The 20,434-nt window shown below is 33.8% G+C and overlaps 1 protein-coding gene and 1 pseudogene across 1 annotated transcript; both read right to left on the bottom strand.

Annotated features, from left to right (window-relative positions):
* Window positions 1-236: 236 nt before the first annotated feature.
* Window positions 237-4,734, bottom strand: LOC120119757 (nuclear transport factor 2-like). Its single transcript, XM_039139569.1, has 9 exons — window positions 4,555-4,734; window positions 4,349-4,483; window positions 3,552-3,861; window positions 2,946-3,187; window positions 2,366-2,555; window positions 1,903-2,036; window positions 1,758-1,826; window positions 974-1,052; window positions 237-436 (listed from the first exon to the last, which is right to left on the bottom strand). Exons 1-9 carry the CDS (start codon window positions 4,585-4,587, stop codon window positions 294-296), a joined length of 1,335 nt encoding a protein of 444 aa, XP_038995500.1. The 5' UTR covers window positions 4,588-4,734; the 3' UTR covers window positions 237-293.
* A 1,547-nt stretch (window positions 4,735-6,281) lies between these two features.
* LOC120119756 lies at window positions 6,282-15,489 on the bottom strand (annotated as a pseudogene).
* Window positions 15,490-20,434: the final 4,945 nt, after the last annotated feature.

The raw sequence follows: 20,434 nt of genomic DNA on the forward strand, positions 1-20,434 counted from the left end.
TAGAATTGAATGGATCTCCTTAATTGAATAATGTAACTTGTTTTCACTCAAAATTATATGTGTGCCAAATCTAGTTGGCATGGAACAGCTCAAAAACATAAAAATGATGTTCCACTTGAACTGCATAATAAAAAGCATTCAAGAGGAGAAAACCATACACCCATCAAACAGTTCTTTTATGAGAAATAACACACCAGCAAAAAACAGAAGTACAAGCATATTTTCTGAAGTCACTGATGGGAATGTTTAATTAGAAATCACCCCCCAGGATTCACGCAACAAGTTGAAAAACTTCATCTAGAGCCTCGCTGATAGAAACCGTTGCCTCTTGATCTGTAGTCGCCGGATTCTTGATTGTTTCCCCTACCCAAGCTACGAGAACCAAAGCGACCTCTCGAGGCCTCAGGCGTATAACTGCCTCGACCTCTTCCCCTTCCTGCTCATTTCGAATGGCAGAATCATGTCAACAAAGCAAATTCACTTCGATAACGATAAAGTTGATTACCATTAGTAACCCATCCATGCAAATCAATTACAACAAATGTATGTTTAAGACAAGCAGGAAGAATAGTTTTTTCTTCTTTTTGGTTCCTTGGCATAAGGAAGAAGAATGTAGTAACGCAATCCTAATACGTTACAGAAACTATAGAATCACATTCTTAATGTTCAAGATGGTAAATTTGCTATATGGAGTTGACAAAATTAAAGATTATCATAGTTATGAGTTTATAATGGAAGTTTGTTTATCACCCAACCATGTCCACCAAGAGGATTATCATAGAAATGCAAAATTTTAGTAAGCATGCACAAAAATTTAGTGACTAAAAAGTTTTGTGAAGCGTCTTTTTGGATAACAAGAACGATTTTCTGCATGTTCTGAAGATACCCAAAAGCAGCAACATTAAAGTGTATTTTACTGAAAATATAGAATGAAATTCTAGGGCGCATAAAAGCTCGTGATTAAGGCACATACTTCCTCCACGTATACTGCTGCTATTTGGTCTGCGCTCCTCAATGTAGACTTGTCTTCCCCCCAATGGTATAGGAGATGCCTATTGAAGGAACACAACTCGTTCAGTATTAATATAAAAAATAAGTACAGAAGCCAAAAGGAAAACCATAAAAGCTTCAGGATGACAATGAATAGACAATTTAGCTACAAAAATAAATTAGGTTATGTCATGGCACCAACTGAAGCAGTTATTTTAGTATATATGTATACAAAAAGTAATTCATACAATGAGAAACTATAAAGCTTCGACACTTGAGGGTGCTATATATCAATTTTGGTTTAAAGGAAAAACAAAGGAAGGTTTATATCATTTACCCTCCTTTCTTGTAATCCACTTTTTTTTCCTGCATTCACTCAAGAAGCTCTTTCATGGCTGTGCTAGCCACCTCCATCTCATTCATCATAAGCAACGGAATAAAACCATCACAAAAGTACATGGATGCATCTTAAATTTGATCCAATAAAATGGACAACCATAAAAAAACTAAAATGTAATCACAATGGTACAATGTTAAAACATTGTTCAAAGCTCCTTTTACAGAAAACTTAATGTTACAGACAAACACAAGCCGAACAAGTAGTTACAAACATACAATGAAAATAATTCAGAGGAGCTTAGAAAGGAAAATTAGAAAATGTTGAGCTTCTGAAATTCTAAAATGAAATACTGAAAGTAACTAAGCTACTAGCTGCAGTCCAACATATTCGCTTGGGTGAAAGCACAAAGAACAATGAAAATTCATACCTTGATTGCATTTTGAACAGCAGAAATGTCTTCAAACTCAACAAAAGCATAACAAACACCAACAACATCCTGCATGCATCAAACACAAATTTAGTTTGTTTGAAGCTATATACAAAAGATAATCAAGAAGAGATAAAAAAATTACCTTGCGGTTTCGGATAAACACACCATCAGGCTTGATTCTGCCAAAATTCTTGAACTCCTGCTCAATTTCAGCAACAGTAACAGTAGAGGGCAAGTTTCTCACATAGACAGATTTGTATTCACCAGTATATTCACCTGAAAGAATGAGGATCAATTATCCGATTGCAAATCCTAATCCAAGTATTATAAGCATTTCAACCAGTGAATATTGTCTCAGCTCTAAGCAAGAAAAGGTATTTGAGAAATGGAATGATATAAACATCCAGCCTCTAAACCATTATTTTTCAGCTGTAGAAACGAAACAAAACCCTAATGCTCAATGGGTAAAATTAAATGCCCAGATGATCCATTTTAAAATTTCATTTCCCATTAACCAATGCAAAAGCTAAAGAAGGGAAATTGATAAGAAGGCAAAGCAAACCATCTAATTCAAAACATGCCAATGTAGATAGAGCTAGACTAACCTTCTTCAGAAACCAAGCCTTCCTCCACAGCTTTCTCTGCTGTATATTCAGTCAGATCTGCCCAAGCATGATGTGACTGTTGACTAGTAGGCTCTAGTATATGTTCCCAATCTGAAGTACTCCGGGGAGTCTTATTATAAGATGATTGAGGTTGAACAGATGAAACGGAATGCTCCTTTGGAACACGCAACTACATTTTTAACATGAAATACGGTTAATCAATCACAAATATTTAAATTTCAAAAAATTAAAAACCATTATCCCGTGGTCTGAGTATTAGATAGAAAGAAGTTAGTTCAGAGGAAAGGAGAGATCATACTCGACTCTCATTTGACACATGCATGGGAATGTTTTGGTAACATAAGACTGACGTTGTGTGCCACACACTCGGGTAGAATTCAAAGGATATTTTGGTTACATTAAGGACAAAGAAAGTAAAGAGGCACATAGATAGAATGATAGCTATTTCAATGTTTCAAGAATAGGCAACGAGTGTGACACCCTCAATAAGCGATTCATAAACATAGAGGCTCACATAAAAACATAGTACTTGTATAATAAGCTACAGGGGTGTACTTACAATTGAGGCATATGTTTTTCTTGGAGCCTCCCCAACAGGCTCCTCCAAAGGCAAAGCTGGGGCTTCCTGCACAGTGCTCACCACACTGTGATGGGTAGCAGGAGTTTCCTCTGCCACAACTTCAGCTTCAAAATCTTCTTCCTGCGGTTGCTCAGGGAGACTGTATTCGTCAACTGGATCATCATCTATATGAACAGAGTTAACATACTCCCTAGCCTTGTCCTCCAAAACGTAGTCAGAAACTGTTAAATCCAACATGTTAGGCCAAATAAAAAATAAAACAAAGTAAAATCTCTAACGTCAGAAAAATACATTAAATGGACCAGCAGAATGAAGAATTGTTTCTCAAAGATTAACTTGTTATTTTTAATTTAGACTTAAATGTGGAAATCTACTAACCAAAAAAAAGAAAAACTACAATATCCTGTTTTCTTTATAAGCAGGCAACTTAAGGTCATAAGAAACAGCAAAGATCTAATTCAGAAACATTAAACTAGTTAGAACATAGTCATCTACATTTTTACAAGTGGATATTAAGTCCAAAAAATGATATAGCTTGAAATAAAAATTTCAGATTAAATTTAGAAAAAAGCTTGCACACAGTACATGGTGGCTCTGCAGCAGCGCTTGAAAGATTTAGTTGAGCATCATGCTTGTTTTCTTGTAACGAGGAGGCTGGAAGTTGTGAAGTCATTCCATCGTCAATAAACTGTAAGATATCACTAAGAACAAAGTAACCCTTCTCTTGAGGGGCGAGGAAAAAGGTTTGCACAAATCTCCTTCTCCCACTGAAATCCTTGATTTTAACAGAACCAGAAACCATCACCAGAACACCTCCATTCCAAGAATCAAGAGAATTAATCGTCTTGATCTCGATTGCAGTAAAAGTAAGTGATGTGACCAGGGTATGAATTTGCTGCAGAGAGAAATTAAAAACCAATAAATTACAAAGAAACCATTATGATGAAAATATAAGGAAGTTTATTCATGATAAAGGAAGCTCGATAAACCTTTTATAATTATCATAGAAACCAATAATCATAACTCAAACTGGCAAAAGAAATTGCAACAACCAGTTAACAGGTAAGCTTTGGACTGTAAAATCCAAATGACCAATAGAATCCATTTTTCTTACAAAGAAAAATGCCATAAATAAAAGAACGTCTTTCAAAAGAACAAAATTTCATCCTATCTCTCCCAAACTTGGCTTAACCTAGGCCAAATCAGATATCTATATAATCATGTTGGAACTGTTATATGAACATGAACTTGAAAATACATACAACCAAACATTTAAAAAAGCAAAATAGAAAATAGAATGGCGTTTATCAGATATAATTAAGAACAAGTACGCAGTGTTCATGCCAAGGAAAATTCAAAATTACTAAGAATGGAGAAGTTACCAGCATGGAAGAAGCAGATTCGGAGGAATCACCATCAACCCGAACCACGGTACTGTTCTCTGAGTAAAACTGATGAACTAGATCAGGTTGCTGCTGAAGTACCAGATAGTATTGTCCAACGAAGTATGAACCAATCTGAATTTAAAAAAAAAACTGATTATCAAAATAACGAGCGGAAAACAAAAAAGATGAGAAGGAAAAATCACCTGAACGGGTCCAGGGTAGGAAGTAGCGGCCATTGTGATGAGTGAGTCAATTAGATGACCTCAAAACAAAAGCATGTAACGAAGAGGATCTAGATCTATTTAATCCCCACCCAATAACCCAAATGCAGTCCTCAGTTAAAAGTCTTGGAATAGGATGGTTAAAGTATCAGAAACCCTAGTCTATTTATATATATTTTTTTATTTAAAAATACTTTAAATGGCGGAGGGAAAAGCACTTGCCGATTTGTTTCGTTTATTTGGGTAAGGCTCGATGAAAATACGTACAAATTATACTTTAATTTGATTTAATCGTTTAATATTTTTTCTTTATAATTTTAGGTATTTAATATTCTTTTAGTTATAATTTTAATTATTTATACTGTAACAATCGTTAAAAAATCGTTAAGTGACACGTGTCACGTTTATATTTTAGATAATATAAAAATAAGTGTCTAAACTATACATAAATTAACTTTAACTGTTATTTTTCATTAAGAATATGTGTTTGATATTTCCGACATTATTCTTTTAAGTGCATAGGTTGTAACGACTGTTAAATTAGTTGTTATTTGATATATGTTGCGTTCAAAACGCTCAAGCTTACATAAAAATTTCTCTCTACCCCAATTGCATTCAAAACCCCCCTTTGACCTCTAATGTCTCCATAAATCCTTAAAGTTAACTTAAGGTGAGAATGATAATTTTGATATTAAGATTAGAGATTTGAGTATTAGGTTTAGGGATTTTTAGATTAAAGGAGATTGAGACAACAATTAGAGGGATGATTGATAGTGGAAGTTTGGCGACGGATGAGCGACTGTTCCATGAATTGATGGTGAAGGCTACCGGTGATGGACGACAACTAGTAATGGGTTAATGAGATATTTTAGGGTTGTCATTTTTTTTGTAATCTTAAAAAAAATAAATTAGTAGTATTATTATTTTTAAAAAAAATAAAAAGTTTAAAAATATAAATGTGATACTTGTTATTTAATGATTTTTTAATAATTGTTACCACGTATGCACTTAAAAGTGTAACGTTAAACACTTATTTTAACAAAAAATTCGTTAGGCACTTAAAGTTAACTTAGGGTATAGTTTGAACACCTTTTTTTTATTAAACCAAAATATAAATATGACATATATCACTTAATAGATTTTTTAATAATCGTTATTGCATACACACCTAAGAGTATAATGTTAAAAATATTACACTTAATGAAGGTTAAGCTAGGATCTCAATCCAAATCACTTTACTAAATTAAAAGTTCATGTTTTCAATTTTATATTTAAAAGAACAACTTTTATTATTTTTGATTTTACGTACTTTCCTTATTTTACAATTTTTAGTCAAATATTTTCAGTAAGTTTCATAAAATAATAAAAATGAATTAATTGAAAAACAAAATATAGGAGCAGATTCTTAGATTGGAATTTGGAATCTGAGAGTCCATAAAAATTCTTATTTATTTATCTTAAGAATCCTACCGCACAACGTGGGCATCGCATCACAGCCGTCCATTTTAGCAGCCACAGCGGCGTCGTTTTATAACCTAAAATCACATTGACCAACACACACACAAGGCGGCCTATAGTTCAAATTAATATAGCTAATTGTCTCTTTTTATTTGAATTGCAATTTTAAAAGCTGCTTATCCGCTCGGGCTTGTGCCTAAGCTTAATTCTGTCGGCTCAAATTTATCCTTCTAACAACACAAAAAGGAAAATGAAAGCAACTACAGATCGCACATTATCAATTACTAACATTTGTACAAGTCGCAAACAAAATCTAAAATTGGAGGGAAAAAAGTGCACCATCATACCTAAACCACAATTTACTATCCGACAATTATATAAAACATAAAACTATACTCAAAATCTAACCCCCCCACCAACACCCCGAAAATATTCATCGATGAACACTAAAACCACAAAAGAGAGAAATGGGACAGCAACAAAACCGGATACTCATTTATTGCCATCTCAGTAATAAGCAGGTCCATAATAAGCCTGAGGAGCTGCGGCTGCCGCAGGAGGTTGATGGGCTGGGTTTAAACTCGTGGCAGTTGTTGGTTGACCGTAACTTTGCTGTGGAAAGTTCTACGCAGAAAGCAAAAGAAAAAATTAGCTCTAAACTCTAAATTTCCTACCAAGCACATCAATGAAATGGAAATATAAATATTCATATTTTCCATTTTCACTCATTTCCTCCAATTTTCCATCTCGTCAACTTTTTCCAGTTAACCAACCAAAGCCTTGATGCACTGAGTGATAGTTGTATTACTACTCTTTGAATAGTTTAACAAAACAGCTCTGAAACGCTTGCGAAGAACTAATAAAATATACCTGAACCGGATATGAGGCAGCTGGGTAAGCACCATAACTTGCAATTTGTGGAACTGGAGTGGGTGCTTGTGGGGCTGCATAATTGCTACCATAACTACCGTATGCACCATATGCAGCCTACCCCAAAAAAAAACTATTAATCAATCATGACAATGACAGTAAGGAACATGGTATAAATCTATAAAAACCATATGAACTCAACAATAGGTTAATGGCACTCATAAATCACATGCTAACGTTTCAGCTGAGCATTTAAACCTGCACAACATTGCTTATCCGAACCTTATGATCACACAAATTCTAATTGCACTCTTTCATTTCTTGCAGATTATCATCAAATAAAATAGGACAAGTTAACACCATCTCATCCTACTATCAAACATACAAACAAGGTAGAACAGTTTAGATAATAAGATGTTCCAGTTATATTTAAAAGATATAAGTGCAATCTACCTGTTGGCCGTAGCCAGAATTCCAAGTTTGTGCCTGAGGCTGTACCTGAGGCTGTGCTTGTGTATGAGCCTGTGTAGTGGGTGGCCAAGTTTGAGGCTGTGCACCATAACCACCGGGCCACTGGTTTTGTGCATTTGGATAGGCACCCATCAAAGACTGGCCAGGTGAGGGGGCACCTGAGTAAGATTTCGCAAGCTTTGTCTTATCTGAAGATAAAAAATCTTCTGCATGGCGTTTTCTTAATTCCGACATGGGCCTATGAGGTAAAAAGTGTTTAGCATGCCGATCCTCCACCTTTTAATAGACTGTACATCGCCAAAGAGATTCAAGAACTGCAAAATTATTTTCGCACTGTAAGTTACCAGTAAAAGTTTCTTACAACATTTAAGAATTCCCAAACAGCATTGAACAATCTTGTGAGAAAATCTTCAAACAAAATTGAGACATTTCGAAAGCACTCAATCCCGATTTCTTCAATCAAACTAAGATACCCTTAAAGGAAACTTATATCAACATTATGATTATCAGCAATTTCCATTTCACAGCCCAACCAGACCTCCACACAACTCACTATTTTACCATAACCAAAGAATAACATTAACAAAGTGTAGGTGGAATACATTTTAATCACCAAGCCATTAATGCCAAATGTAGAAATTACACTGAATATTGCCAATAAGAAGGTCATTACAGCAAGCAACTTATTTTCTTCTCTTCTTTTTTATAAAAAGGATGCAACCCTATTACCTCCAAAAATATGCTAGATAGATCTTCCTTGTCTGCAGCACTGCCATCTGAGTTTGGGGCTATAAACTTGTCAACTAATAACTCTATATAATCAATCTGCCTTGGTGGAGGCAAAATTGTTTCAAAATGTATTAAGGCCTACATGTAAAACAAAAGAAAAATCATAAATCAGATACCAGTGGAGAATATTCAGAGAATGTAGCGTGTCTGAGAGTGCTTTTGAGAAAGAACCTCAAGGAACGGTTTAGACAGTTGGACATGGTCAAGTGCTTCAGCTAAAATTTCCCTAGCCTTCTTCGCATTTCCACAAACCTACCAAAACAGAAAAAAATGGAAATAACAATTTAAAATTAGAGAGAATTTGGCAAAGAAAATAAACACTTAAAGTAAACGACGATCATACAAAAGGAAAGACAACAAAATTGGTAAAATAAAATTTCCTTTCAGTCCTACACAAATCAAATAACATGGAAACCTCCTTAAATATCATAAGATATGCAGGAGTGTTTACAGAATTAAAAAAAATGTCTGGCTTCTGGTGATGAATTAAGAATGATAACTGGACATTAGTTGTTATGCAATCTATAAACAGAACACAAATGCCCATATCATAGTGGTAACAGGGTAATGCCATGATATAACATGCTGCCTATTGTAGTTTTGAAACTAGAACGTTAACAATAAAATATTTAGAACATTAGTAATATAATATTAGAAAAGTGCATATTTACTATTTAGACACAGGTTCAGCCAAAGGTGATACATACAGTTCATCTCATTCTTTTAAAAAATTTAATGATATTGACATTGACTCCTAAACCAAAGAAAAATTCCATTTCCATTTCACATGATCAACATAATGGAGAAATTATGCGTCACAAACACGGCCACCTACCAAGTATGAAAATCTAGAGTATTGTGCATACAGCATTGGTAATGTATGAGAATGCTCTTTTCCTTTTTCAATGGCAATAGCTTGCTCATATAAAGAGAAAGCATCTTCGAGTTTCCCCTGCAGAATCAAGATAAACAACCCCTTAGGAACAGATACACATTTTTACCATGAGACACGTCGACAACCATATAATCATACCAGACGTTGTTCCATATTTGCATGCTTTATAATTGCTTCAAGCAGACCAGGTGATATTTCACTGTGACAAGTTGATATGCAGCTTGAGCACCTTGTATGTCCCCATTCTGCTCCTTGAATCGAGCAGCAAAAAGATGGATCTCTGGTTGCCTCTGTTAAATATCAATAAAAAAAAAATACCAGTAAAATGTAACACGAAGAAACTTGTTGCAACTAACATGATGCCATCATTTATGGTGCCACACAAACACCTGGAAATTATTCTCGTTCTGAAAACAATTATTATCAAGAACTGTATATGATAGTGAAAATTAGGCCATGGCTCAAATAGTCCAAAAACTGTGAAAAAGAAACAAAATAAATGAAACACAATATGTTCTTTCTTCAATTAATTCAGTTAAGGCACGGAATCAGTAGGTGAATACACAATTGGAAAGTGCTAGTTTCCATTAAATAATATTTTGTGACAAAAGGTTCCAAAAATTTTTTTTTTGATAGACTCGGTTAAAAGGTTCCAAATTTCAAACTGTCCCAATCTTTAAAGATGTGCAATGATCTCCCATCCCAATAGGTATTACAATCTACAAGAGAAATTGACTGAAAACCATACTGCTCCCACATTCCTGTTAACATTGTCTTATTTGACATTAGAAATCAACCTTTACATTTTTACTTCTTCTTATTCGAAGGTTGTTAATGATATTGTAAAAAAGGTGTCACCGATTTAATTCTACCAAAAACAAACATAAAAAAACATTGAAAAAATTAAGTCTGAGCTTTTCTTAAATGATTCTAATTAAAATATTTAAATGACAGTTTCACTCCAGCAATTGAAACTTGAAAAGCTATTCTAAAAGGGTGGGAAAACTAATCCACGTAGCAGCTTTTAACAACACAAACTATCACTTCATACCTTGACAAAAACTTGTGTAGCACGCAAAAGGGCATTATTAGCAAGATCCATGCTTCCACAGGCTTCCATACATAAAACATATTGTATCCAGTACTCGGGATAATTGGCACATGCTACAAGGCACCTTTCATATAATTTGACCACCTATTTCACAAATGACAATGTAAAATTAGAAAGATATCTGGTGCACCAAAACAACAAACAAAGGATGATACAAAGCACAAGGAGAAATGCATAAGAAATACTCCATTGTTGGAACAGAGAGGCCCCTCAAATATGATGGGACCCCCATTGCCTGACACATAAATGGTTAGGAAGACAAGAACACACCTGCAGGGATAACATTGGAACTTTAAAATATATAAAAGAATTCACTGTTCAATACATTACAAACCCAAAAATGTCCACTGAAAAATGAGTGTTTGAAGTACTTAGCCTCAAAGAAACCAAATCGAAGGTCCATGCTTTAGTCTCAGTACATTTCCCATTTAAAAAAGTTGCTTCACCCAACGATTTAGCCAATAAGGCAAATGATGCAGCAGATGTTACTTAACTGTAAGTCAATATATAACAAACAGGACAACTGAACACTACGAACCATAGCTAAAATGAAAGATGAACAAAACAAACTCAAATACCTTATTTAAGTCACCCTCTCTTTCTATAAAGTCCAGGTAGTTATGCCAGTTTTCAAGCTCAGCAACATTGAGGGGCCGAACATGAAAGTAAGGCCTTCTAATAGCAATTTCAAAACCAATGATCTTAGAATCGAGCTCTTTGGCTTTTTGATATAGCTCTTCTCTAATGGCAACATACTTCTCCAACTCTTCTGCTTCTGTTGAGCCAGCAGTTACAGGTTTTGGAGTTTGCTCTGCAACATCATGATGAACCTCTCCTTCATTGACGTGTCCATCGGCCTCTGAAACTGCACCTGATACATTGGCAGTAGCTTCCTCGGCTGTTCTTAATTCTGACAAAGGTCGACTTCCAGCCAACTCTTTAAAACTGTAATACCATTGACATCAGAGAATAATGAAGTTGAACAAACAATAAGCAAAATACCATGATGCACTATGTGCATAATTATCCATAGACTCACTATTTTAGAAGGTAACGTGAAAATGAATTGCATTTTAAATTATCCGATGAGAGGTAGCTCTCCTATCCCATAAACCTCATTCCCCCCATCCCACAAGTCCAAACTTTGTAGTGTCTCCTTCAGGAGTACATATGCATTCTTTTAAATGAATTTATAAGAATACAAAAAAAATCAACATACGTTAACACTCAAGCAATGCAAAAAATTATCCTTTAAATGGGCATGATGCGACTTTGGAATAACTCTGAGCAGTTGCTGCTAAGACTGAACAAGATGAAGAAACAACTTAAGAGAAATAAATAAACCACTACTACTTCAAATTCCATAAGTGAATAGAGGATATTTCATCATGACTCCATTTCATATCTACTTCTGATACTGGAAGCAAAAGATTTAACTTCAGATGTAAAAGCGAAAAATGTATTTAATGAATTGAGGTAATGATTTTGCATGCATTGATATCAAAATTTATTATACCCATATGCAACAAAAAGGGGTGAATTACTGCCACTTTTATCTATTTTCTTTCCCTCTTTTTTTCTTTATATTGATGTTCAAGAAGCAAAAGGTAAAAAATAAAGATCGAGGAGAAAGAGTGACAACCAAACGGAACCATGATAGCAAGGTTATTGCATAAGTTTGGCCAATTACACTAAAAGAATTCAGATATTGTAGCAACATGGTAAGCAAATGTAAACATGCCAATAACACAAAATATAGATATGAAGAGAAACAAAGACCTTACCTGTTAAAATACCTATCTAGCTGTTGATTAGGGTTCTCTAATATTCTAGTATAAATTGAAGCAAGGCGACTCCACTCCTGGTGCATGTACTCATATTCAATGTATTTATCCCAAAGAGGGAAAGAGAGATAATCAGTTCCAACATATGCTAATCCTCGTTCAAAGAGCCTGAAACACCGTGAAACAGAATCATTATCATGCACAACAAAGACCATACAGGCAATGCAACACATACGAGCATAAGACGGTGGGAGCAATGTTGAAGCAGAAGGAACAACACTCTAGACATGTAAAGAAGCAGCATATATCTTCCAGATAAAAATCAAATGTCCAAGATAAAGAAATGATATAGACCATCTAGCCCTTTAAGGGATGATATCTTCCAGCAGCATTTTCCATATTGATACAACTCAAATTGTCAAGGTTAAAGTAATAATTCATAGATGACTACATGACTATGATACAGGCTTCAAAGCGTAATAGAAAAAGGAAGTTTAAAGAGCTGAGGAATATAGTCAATATCCTAAAATTGTTTCAACAATTAAACATACACTAGACTCAAAATCAAGGGAATAAACAGGAGAAAAGGATTTCAAAAAGTACGACCCAATCCGGCCTTTTTGCCATGAATAGGAGGACTCGCTGTAGAATGCATACCAAAATTATATTAGAAAGCAACAACAATCAGCAGATTCTCATAACAGATAAAAGCAGACAATCATGACCTGGTGGAAACCAGGAAGAACAACACACATTAGCATGTATTACCTTCGGATGGTTTCTGGATCTCCATATGTTTCAATGGCAAAAGCACAATATAGGACCCAAATATCCACAGAATATGTCACTCCCTGAACTGCCCTTTCATAGACTTCTACAACTTTGTCCATGGAGCCTATGCGTGCTTCATGATCCGCATACTTTTCCAATAACCATAGCACAAAGGAAACTCGGCCAAGAAAGCATCATAAACCTTTCGAATTTTCATTATATTGTTCTGCATGTGGATATAGACAAAAACATCAGTTGGTAAACAAAACACAAAAACTTAGAAAAATAATGAAGATCAGGAGTTCATACACGCAGAAACCACCAGGTTTGGGGTGATTATTAGAAGCGAAAAGGAAAAATAATATAAAATAACAAAATTACATATGACTTGCATCATTTTCCTCAAAGTTAATAAGGTGGCTCTCCAGTCCCTCCTCGGATTATATTCACTTTACTATATTTGGATAAACAATTATAAAGGAAAAAGAAAGTAAGAGACAGGAAAGGAAAAGAAAGGAAGGCAAAGGAAAGGAAATGATATATGCATATTGACATATGTGTTTTTGTTTGGATGATTAAAATTGGTAAGAGAAAGGAAATTCGAAGAAATTTTACAGTCATTGTTTGGTTAAACAGTGGAAAGGAAAGAAAGATCGATTATAATTTATAACGACTTTTCAATTATATCTTTACCTTACTATAAAATTACTTATGTAAAGATTATGACTTATGAGCCGGGTAGAAAAAATAATTTCACATCTTATGATTATTTTACTTCCCTCTCCCTATCTTCCCCCACACCCACCCAAAAAAAAAATTGGCAACATATCACTGATTTAAAATGCAGTGGAAATGTAGTATCACAATTGCTATTCTGCAGTCTTGTCTCTCTGCCACCAATATCCATCGGCAACATTTAATGTAATTAACCACAACAATAATCCATTACGTCTGTGACTTAAAACACACACAGCCGCAATTTAAATCCATGAAACAGATAACTAGCTAACAAAATTTCCAGCATTTAGAAGCCTTAAGGGTTTGTTCACTTATCCCCCATACAACAAAAGTTCAAGCTCACATACCCCTGCAAGCTTCTCTGTTTCCTCGATCAAGGTAGTCCAAGCATTAAAATCCAACGAATTAGCTCTCACAATACTCCACAAACGTTCCTCTTCACCGGAGAGTGTTGGTGCTAGAAGTGAGAAAAAATGCAATTGAGTTTCAGATTCCATATAATTTAAATATTATAATAACAATAAGAAGAAGAGAAGGTGTAATGTTTAATAAGTTGTTCCACGTCATGTTGATCAAGAACAAAGCTTCATGGAAGAGTGCCAAGGAAAAAGACTGTTCTCTTGCTATTAGAGCTTCTAATAATTATGGCATACTCTAGGCTTGCAAATTTGAGATACAAATAGCAGAAAAATGAAACGAAATATATAATTCATTTGCTAAGCACACTCCATTGTTTCTTTGTTCAAGATACGAACATAGCAAAAAGACTAAAAATACATATTCAGTTTAGAATAATACATGGAAATAAAGATTATTCCCCAACAACAATTGATTTTCATGTCGAGAATGAGTTAAGGTTACCCCTGAACACGTTTGCAGTTCACATTACATAATGCACCCTTCAACACAAACATAAATAATAGTACCTAGTGAAATTACAAACATGCCAGAGAAAAACACATACCAGATCCATCCACAAACTCGGGTGCAGATGAAACTCCACCTACATTATCAAAAACATTTCCATTCTCAAATGTAGTTGCATTTCCTGATTCACTAACACATTTCCATTTGAAGGATAATTAGAAACAGCAACTCTTGATGCATCTGCTGCAGTAATTTCAACTGCAAGAGCATTCTCATCTATTGATCCACCAGCGGGCTTGCTGTCATACATTGCACTGATTTGACCTTCTTGACAAGCAGCATTTGGGTCACCACCAGAAGCAGTGGGATCTGCTGTAGCCTCAGAGGAGTAAGCACCAGAACCAGCAGAATCATAAGCTGCTGAAGTATAATCCATCATTGTTGATGAGTCTGCAGCTACTGCTTCACTATCTCCCATTTGAGCTCCGAAACTTTAACCAGGATTATGCAAACTCAAACTAACCAAGAGAAGTATCTCTTATCATTATGTTACGTGAAAACAATACCAACCAAAAATCAACAAAAAAATTCTGCATAAAATCATACGAAATAAACACAAACTAATGTCAATCAAAACGAAATAACAAAAGATTTAACTAGGCCTGTTTTTCACTAAAAATTTCCTAATTTTTACTTACTCCAACATGCAACAAATATACAGGGAAAAAAACGTTAGCTTTTAGAGAAACGATGGTGAAATAACGAAATAGTAAAATTAATTTAACTGAATTTATAATTAATACTATTTTGTAGGGAGAATAAAGTTGTTCATTGCCGGGAAATGCTAGAACCAAATCTGGTTAATAAAAATTAAGAACGAGGTAAAGCAGTTCAACCTAGAAACCTCAAAGTTCAACATAATTCGCTAATCAAATCTTAAACAGTTTGGGCAGACCAAAACCCTAAATTGGAGAAACTGATGCAGACAGAAAACAAGAAAATGGCTGGATACGTACCGGAAGAAGGAGAAGACGGCGTCGTTTTCTGAGGCGAGTTCCAGAATCAACAATTAGGAGTGATTTTAAATTTAAGAAGGTTTTTTACAAAGTTCCTCAGAGTTCTCTCCTTTTTTATATTTTTTTTCGTGAGAGAGAGACGAAGGATATAGAACAAATCGGATAAAGGGAAAACTAGGGTAACGGGGCGTAGCGGGTTTTATTCTTCGGGTTACGTGGAACTGGAAATGAATCTGAGCCGTTAAGTTTTCCATTATGGTTTTGATCTGGGCCGTTGGGTTTTTAGAGAGGGTTTGATGTGCCAGGTGGCAGGACCTTAGGAAGGTATACGACTGGGCCTTCCTTCTTCATTTTGGACCAAATTAATTGGGCTTATCTAGTACTTTTTTTTAATTGCCTATTTAGTATCTTGCTTGTAAGCTTGTTGGTTGCTGCAAATTTATCGTTTATAAGATAATATTTGTTTAAAAAAAATTAGTAATTGACAAAGTATATATTTTGTAAAAGTAGCTACTTGAACTCAGGATCTCAAAGAAGAACATCACACTCCTTTTAACCATTGAGACCACTCAATAAAATATAAAAAAATTTGTTAAATAAAATGTGATAATAATTTATTTCTATTCAAGTTTTCATTTATTTTTTCAGGATGAATCACACAAATGGACCCTTGATTATAGTTGTGACATCCGCAATACCAGGTTAGTGAATAAATTGAAAAGTTTCAGAATTTGGTGATTAACGTAGAAGAATGAAATAATTTAATGATTATTGGAAATATATGATGAAGGTTATTTAGTAATTATTAAAGGAAATTAAGGGTTAAATGGTCATTTGACCATAAAGATTTTTATATTTCTTTTAAAGGTAATATAAACGTGGGAAATGTGAGAAACATCCAGAGTTCTCTTCTCTTTTCTTCTTCTTTATACGTGGGAGAGCAAGACAAAGATTCAAAGCCTAAATGAGTTTCGGAATCATTGACAAGTAAGATCGATCAAGGGAAAGATAAGAGATTGGAATTGACTAGTGAGGCTAAGGTGAGTGCATACTAGTGATATGTAGTGTTTAATGGAAATAAGACTTGCGATGAGCCTATTTCCTAGAGTAATATGCATGAAGTCATGGACATGATTATGTGTGGTTATAATTATATGTGATTATCTGTATTACATTGATTGTACGTATGCATGACTAAAGATAATGACATGCATTGTATATGCTATATGATTTATGTAAGACTTTATTATGTAATAATGGAAGAACATGGAATAAGTTATATGATAGAGTCATAAGAAATGAAATGAACATGAGAGAATAAGATAATCAAGTATACGTTATATGATATGGTATAAGTGATTATACGAGAAATGTTAGGAGACTATAAGAGAATAGTATGAATTCGAGGGCATAAATAAGGATACATAAGTTATATAGGGAAGATTGATAAATTAAAGGAAACTATGGTTTATGTATTATAGTGAAGAGCTACAAAGTTTTATTAAAGAGTATTGTGGAAGTCATGAGGAATTGAACTAAATAAATAGATGGTTTATGTGAGTGGAAAGGAAAATGATATAAATAAGTGGAAATTATTTATAAGATAGCATGAGACTAATTGAACATGTAATATAAACTTTATAAAGGAGTACTTGGGTAAAATCATTATATGATACAATTATAGAGTATTACTATACAAATTATATTAAAATATGATATATGAGAATATGAGTAAGTTTATAGGATATTGATAGGACATATAAGAATATTTAAATGTATGATGATATGAAAAAGGGAATACAAAGAAATGGAGCATAAGGTAGATAATATGATATGTCATCAGGTAATATGAAAGGACTCTGAAAATTGATATAAGCTATGAGAAAGTGTTCTAGGTGTTTCTGTGTGTTATATAAAGCATATATGATCATATGTGAACAAGATATGATATGTATGTTTATATGAATATCTGAGAAATGATCTAAGCTATATGATATGATATACGTGATTATATGCACTTTGGGATATATGTTATATGACATGGATCTAGGTAACTTCGCGAGAAAGTATATAAGCTATGTGACATGTAAATGTGACTCATATGAGAATGTTCTATGAGTAATTGAACTATGTGTTATGCGAAATGATAAGTATAAAAGAAAATGCCCATGTTATGTGTCTTGAGAGCTAGGGGTATAGTTGGCATTCCAAGAGTCGAGGGTCTATGTGGTCCTTCGGGACATATATGTATTCTTTGGAACATGTGTGAAGTCTGGTGAGACACATACTTGATCCTTGGCATATGTATATGATTCTTAAGGAATGATATGTGGTCCTTCGGGACATATATGTATTCTTTGGAACATGTGTGAAGTCTGGTGAGACACATACTTGATCCTTGGCATATGTATATGATTCTTAAGGAATGATATGTGGTCCTTATGGACATTATTATATGGCACTACGGTGCAACTCTACGCGGCACTACGGTGCAATTCTATGTGGCACTTCGGTGCATTTATATGAGCTGTGGTGACAGCATTAGTGCACAACCTCCATAAACTCACATATCTATAGTTCTCACATATGTACATGGGCTAATCAAGAGATATAAACAAATATATGTTAGTGATATGATAAATGTTATAGAAATGATATGATGTTGTGTATGTATAGTGTTTGATTGAAAAGGTTAAGCATAAAAGTATGTGATTACATGATAAACTGTTAATGATGAGTTATGTGTATGTATGTATTTACTGTAACTAATCTGATATGATTTTATATGATACGAAGAAAGCATGTAATTTGGTATAACATGATAGAACAAAACATGCATGTATTGATATATGTTATAAAGTACATTATAAGTTTTTATGCCTCACTAAGTCTTCGACTTAGCGTGTGATTGTTTCACACGTAGGTTTCGAGAAGAGTAAAGAGTAATGCGGAGCAAGACAGGTCAGTTTTCCTTACCAAATGTCAGATCAGAAAATATAGGTACTGTATATAGAGTGTAGTTGGCATGTAGTCTAAAGATATAAATTGTATGAACTCTGATATATTTTGTAAACGTTTTGAATAAGTTAAATGTTATCAAAGTTTTTAAATTTCTCACTATTTTATACGAATAAATGTTTGAAAAGTCAATGTGACACTTCGGACTCGTATCCGGGTCGGATACGGGTTGGGGGTGTTACAATAGGGAACTACTTTGATAAGTCTATCGACTATTAAAAGTTACAAAATGGTTTTTCAATCATAGAATATTATTTTGTTGAGTCCCTCGACTATTAAAAGTTACAAAATGACCATTCGGCTATCCATATGTTCAAACTTGTCCTTTTCTATTAAAAATTGATGACAATGTGAGCTGAACGTTAATATGTTAACTTATGATAAAATTTGATCCCAAAATCTCAAAAGACTATCATATCTCAATCAATAGATTAATGTCCAACTCAAATTGTCGTCAAATTTTTAACGAAAAATGATGAGTTTGGAACATATGAATAGTTAGATGATCATTTTGTAACTTTTAATAGTCGGGAGACTCAATAAAGCAATGCATTATAGTCAGATGATCATTTTGTAACTTTTAGTTGAAGAACTCGATATATCAGTGTCTTTTAGTCAGGGAACCATTTGTGTATTCTATCCAATTTTTTAAAGGTATAATACTAAAAGATATGTATAACATTTGATCAAATAGTCATTTTGACCAATATTTTTTTAAACATTTTAACTTATAACGTTTCATTTTTGGGACCAAAACATTCTTTTGTTGATGAAAATTGTTAGTCAACAAATAGAAAAACCTCTAGAGTATTGAAATTTTTGTCCTATAATGAAATGTGAAGGGTTAAAATATTTCAAAAATGAATAAGGACTAAACTAACTATTTAATCAAACGTTAAGGATTTTTTTGTCCTAAAATCAAATGTTAGAGACTAAAATAATTAAAAAAAAACTATATACAAGTTAAAGTAATTATTTATTCAAACATTATATTTTTAGCATTATACATTTTATAAAACTTATTTTACGTCTCTCCTTGATGATTTTTAATTTATTAATCCAGCTAACATAGATATTTAAAATTATTAAAGTAAAAAAATTGATTGAGCTAAGATGATCACAAAGGTAGTATATTTTCTTAATACTCTCAATCATTTGACAAGGAACGCTCAATCACCCTGTTGTAGTCGTTGGTACTCGAATCTGTGACCTCTAGAAACAACAATGATTCTTTTAACAACTAAGGTAAGTTAGTTCGTACATTAAAGTTAAAATTTTAATTACAATTAATGATTAAATAAAATATTTTTATTAATTTAATATGTCATGCCACCCCTCAACAATAATTAAAGGCTACTCCTTTGACAATACAATCAAAAGATTAATACTTATTTTATAAATTTTAAATGTTTAGTATCTAAAAAGCTATTTTAAAATATTTGAATGATTATAGTGAACTTCACCAATAAAAAATGCTGCTGGACAACAGTTGATTGGTTAGAATTTTTCACATCTCTTAACTTGGGATAAAAGAGTGGTGCAATTTAGAAACAGGTTGAAGGCTTTTCGTTAGCTTAATTGCTTTGTCTTTCGAATAAAATAAATAACATAGTAGCATGGTTAAACAACTGCTAAAATTCCAAGACAACTTGATTTTCCATCTCCTGTACGTGCTTCATAGGGTCATTCTTCCGGTAAGACCACGATTTGGGGAAGTTTGCATTATCTTTGGACTCCGGTTGACAATGGCAATCTTGGGGAAACACCGTGCAATAATTGGACTCCGGTTAACATTTTCCGTCCTGGCCTTGGGAGCTGAACTGGGTTTAACAATGTCAGCAGGACGTTTCTTCGAAGCTGAGGATCTTTCATAATCCAACTTGTTTATGTTCCCAATCATCACATCATTATCTGAAACCAAACAAGTTTGAGTTCCATCCTACAGTACTAGGATGAACAGAGATGTTAAATAAGCTTTACCAGGACTCGACAAAACAGCCCGAGGGGGTAGATCTGAATTAGCTTTTACATTTGATTTCAAATTCTTGCCCATCTGCTTCTTGTTATTAAATGG

The sequence above is a fragment of the Hibiscus syriacus genome, unplaced genomic scaffold (assembly GCF_006381635.1).
Source record: "Hibiscus syriacus cultivar Baekdansim isolate YM2019G1 unplaced genomic scaffold, ASM638163v2 tig00110332_pilon, whole genome shotgun sequence".
Lineage (NCBI taxonomy): Eukaryota > Viridiplantae > Streptophyta > Magnoliopsida > Malvales > Malvaceae > Hibiscus > Hibiscus syriacus.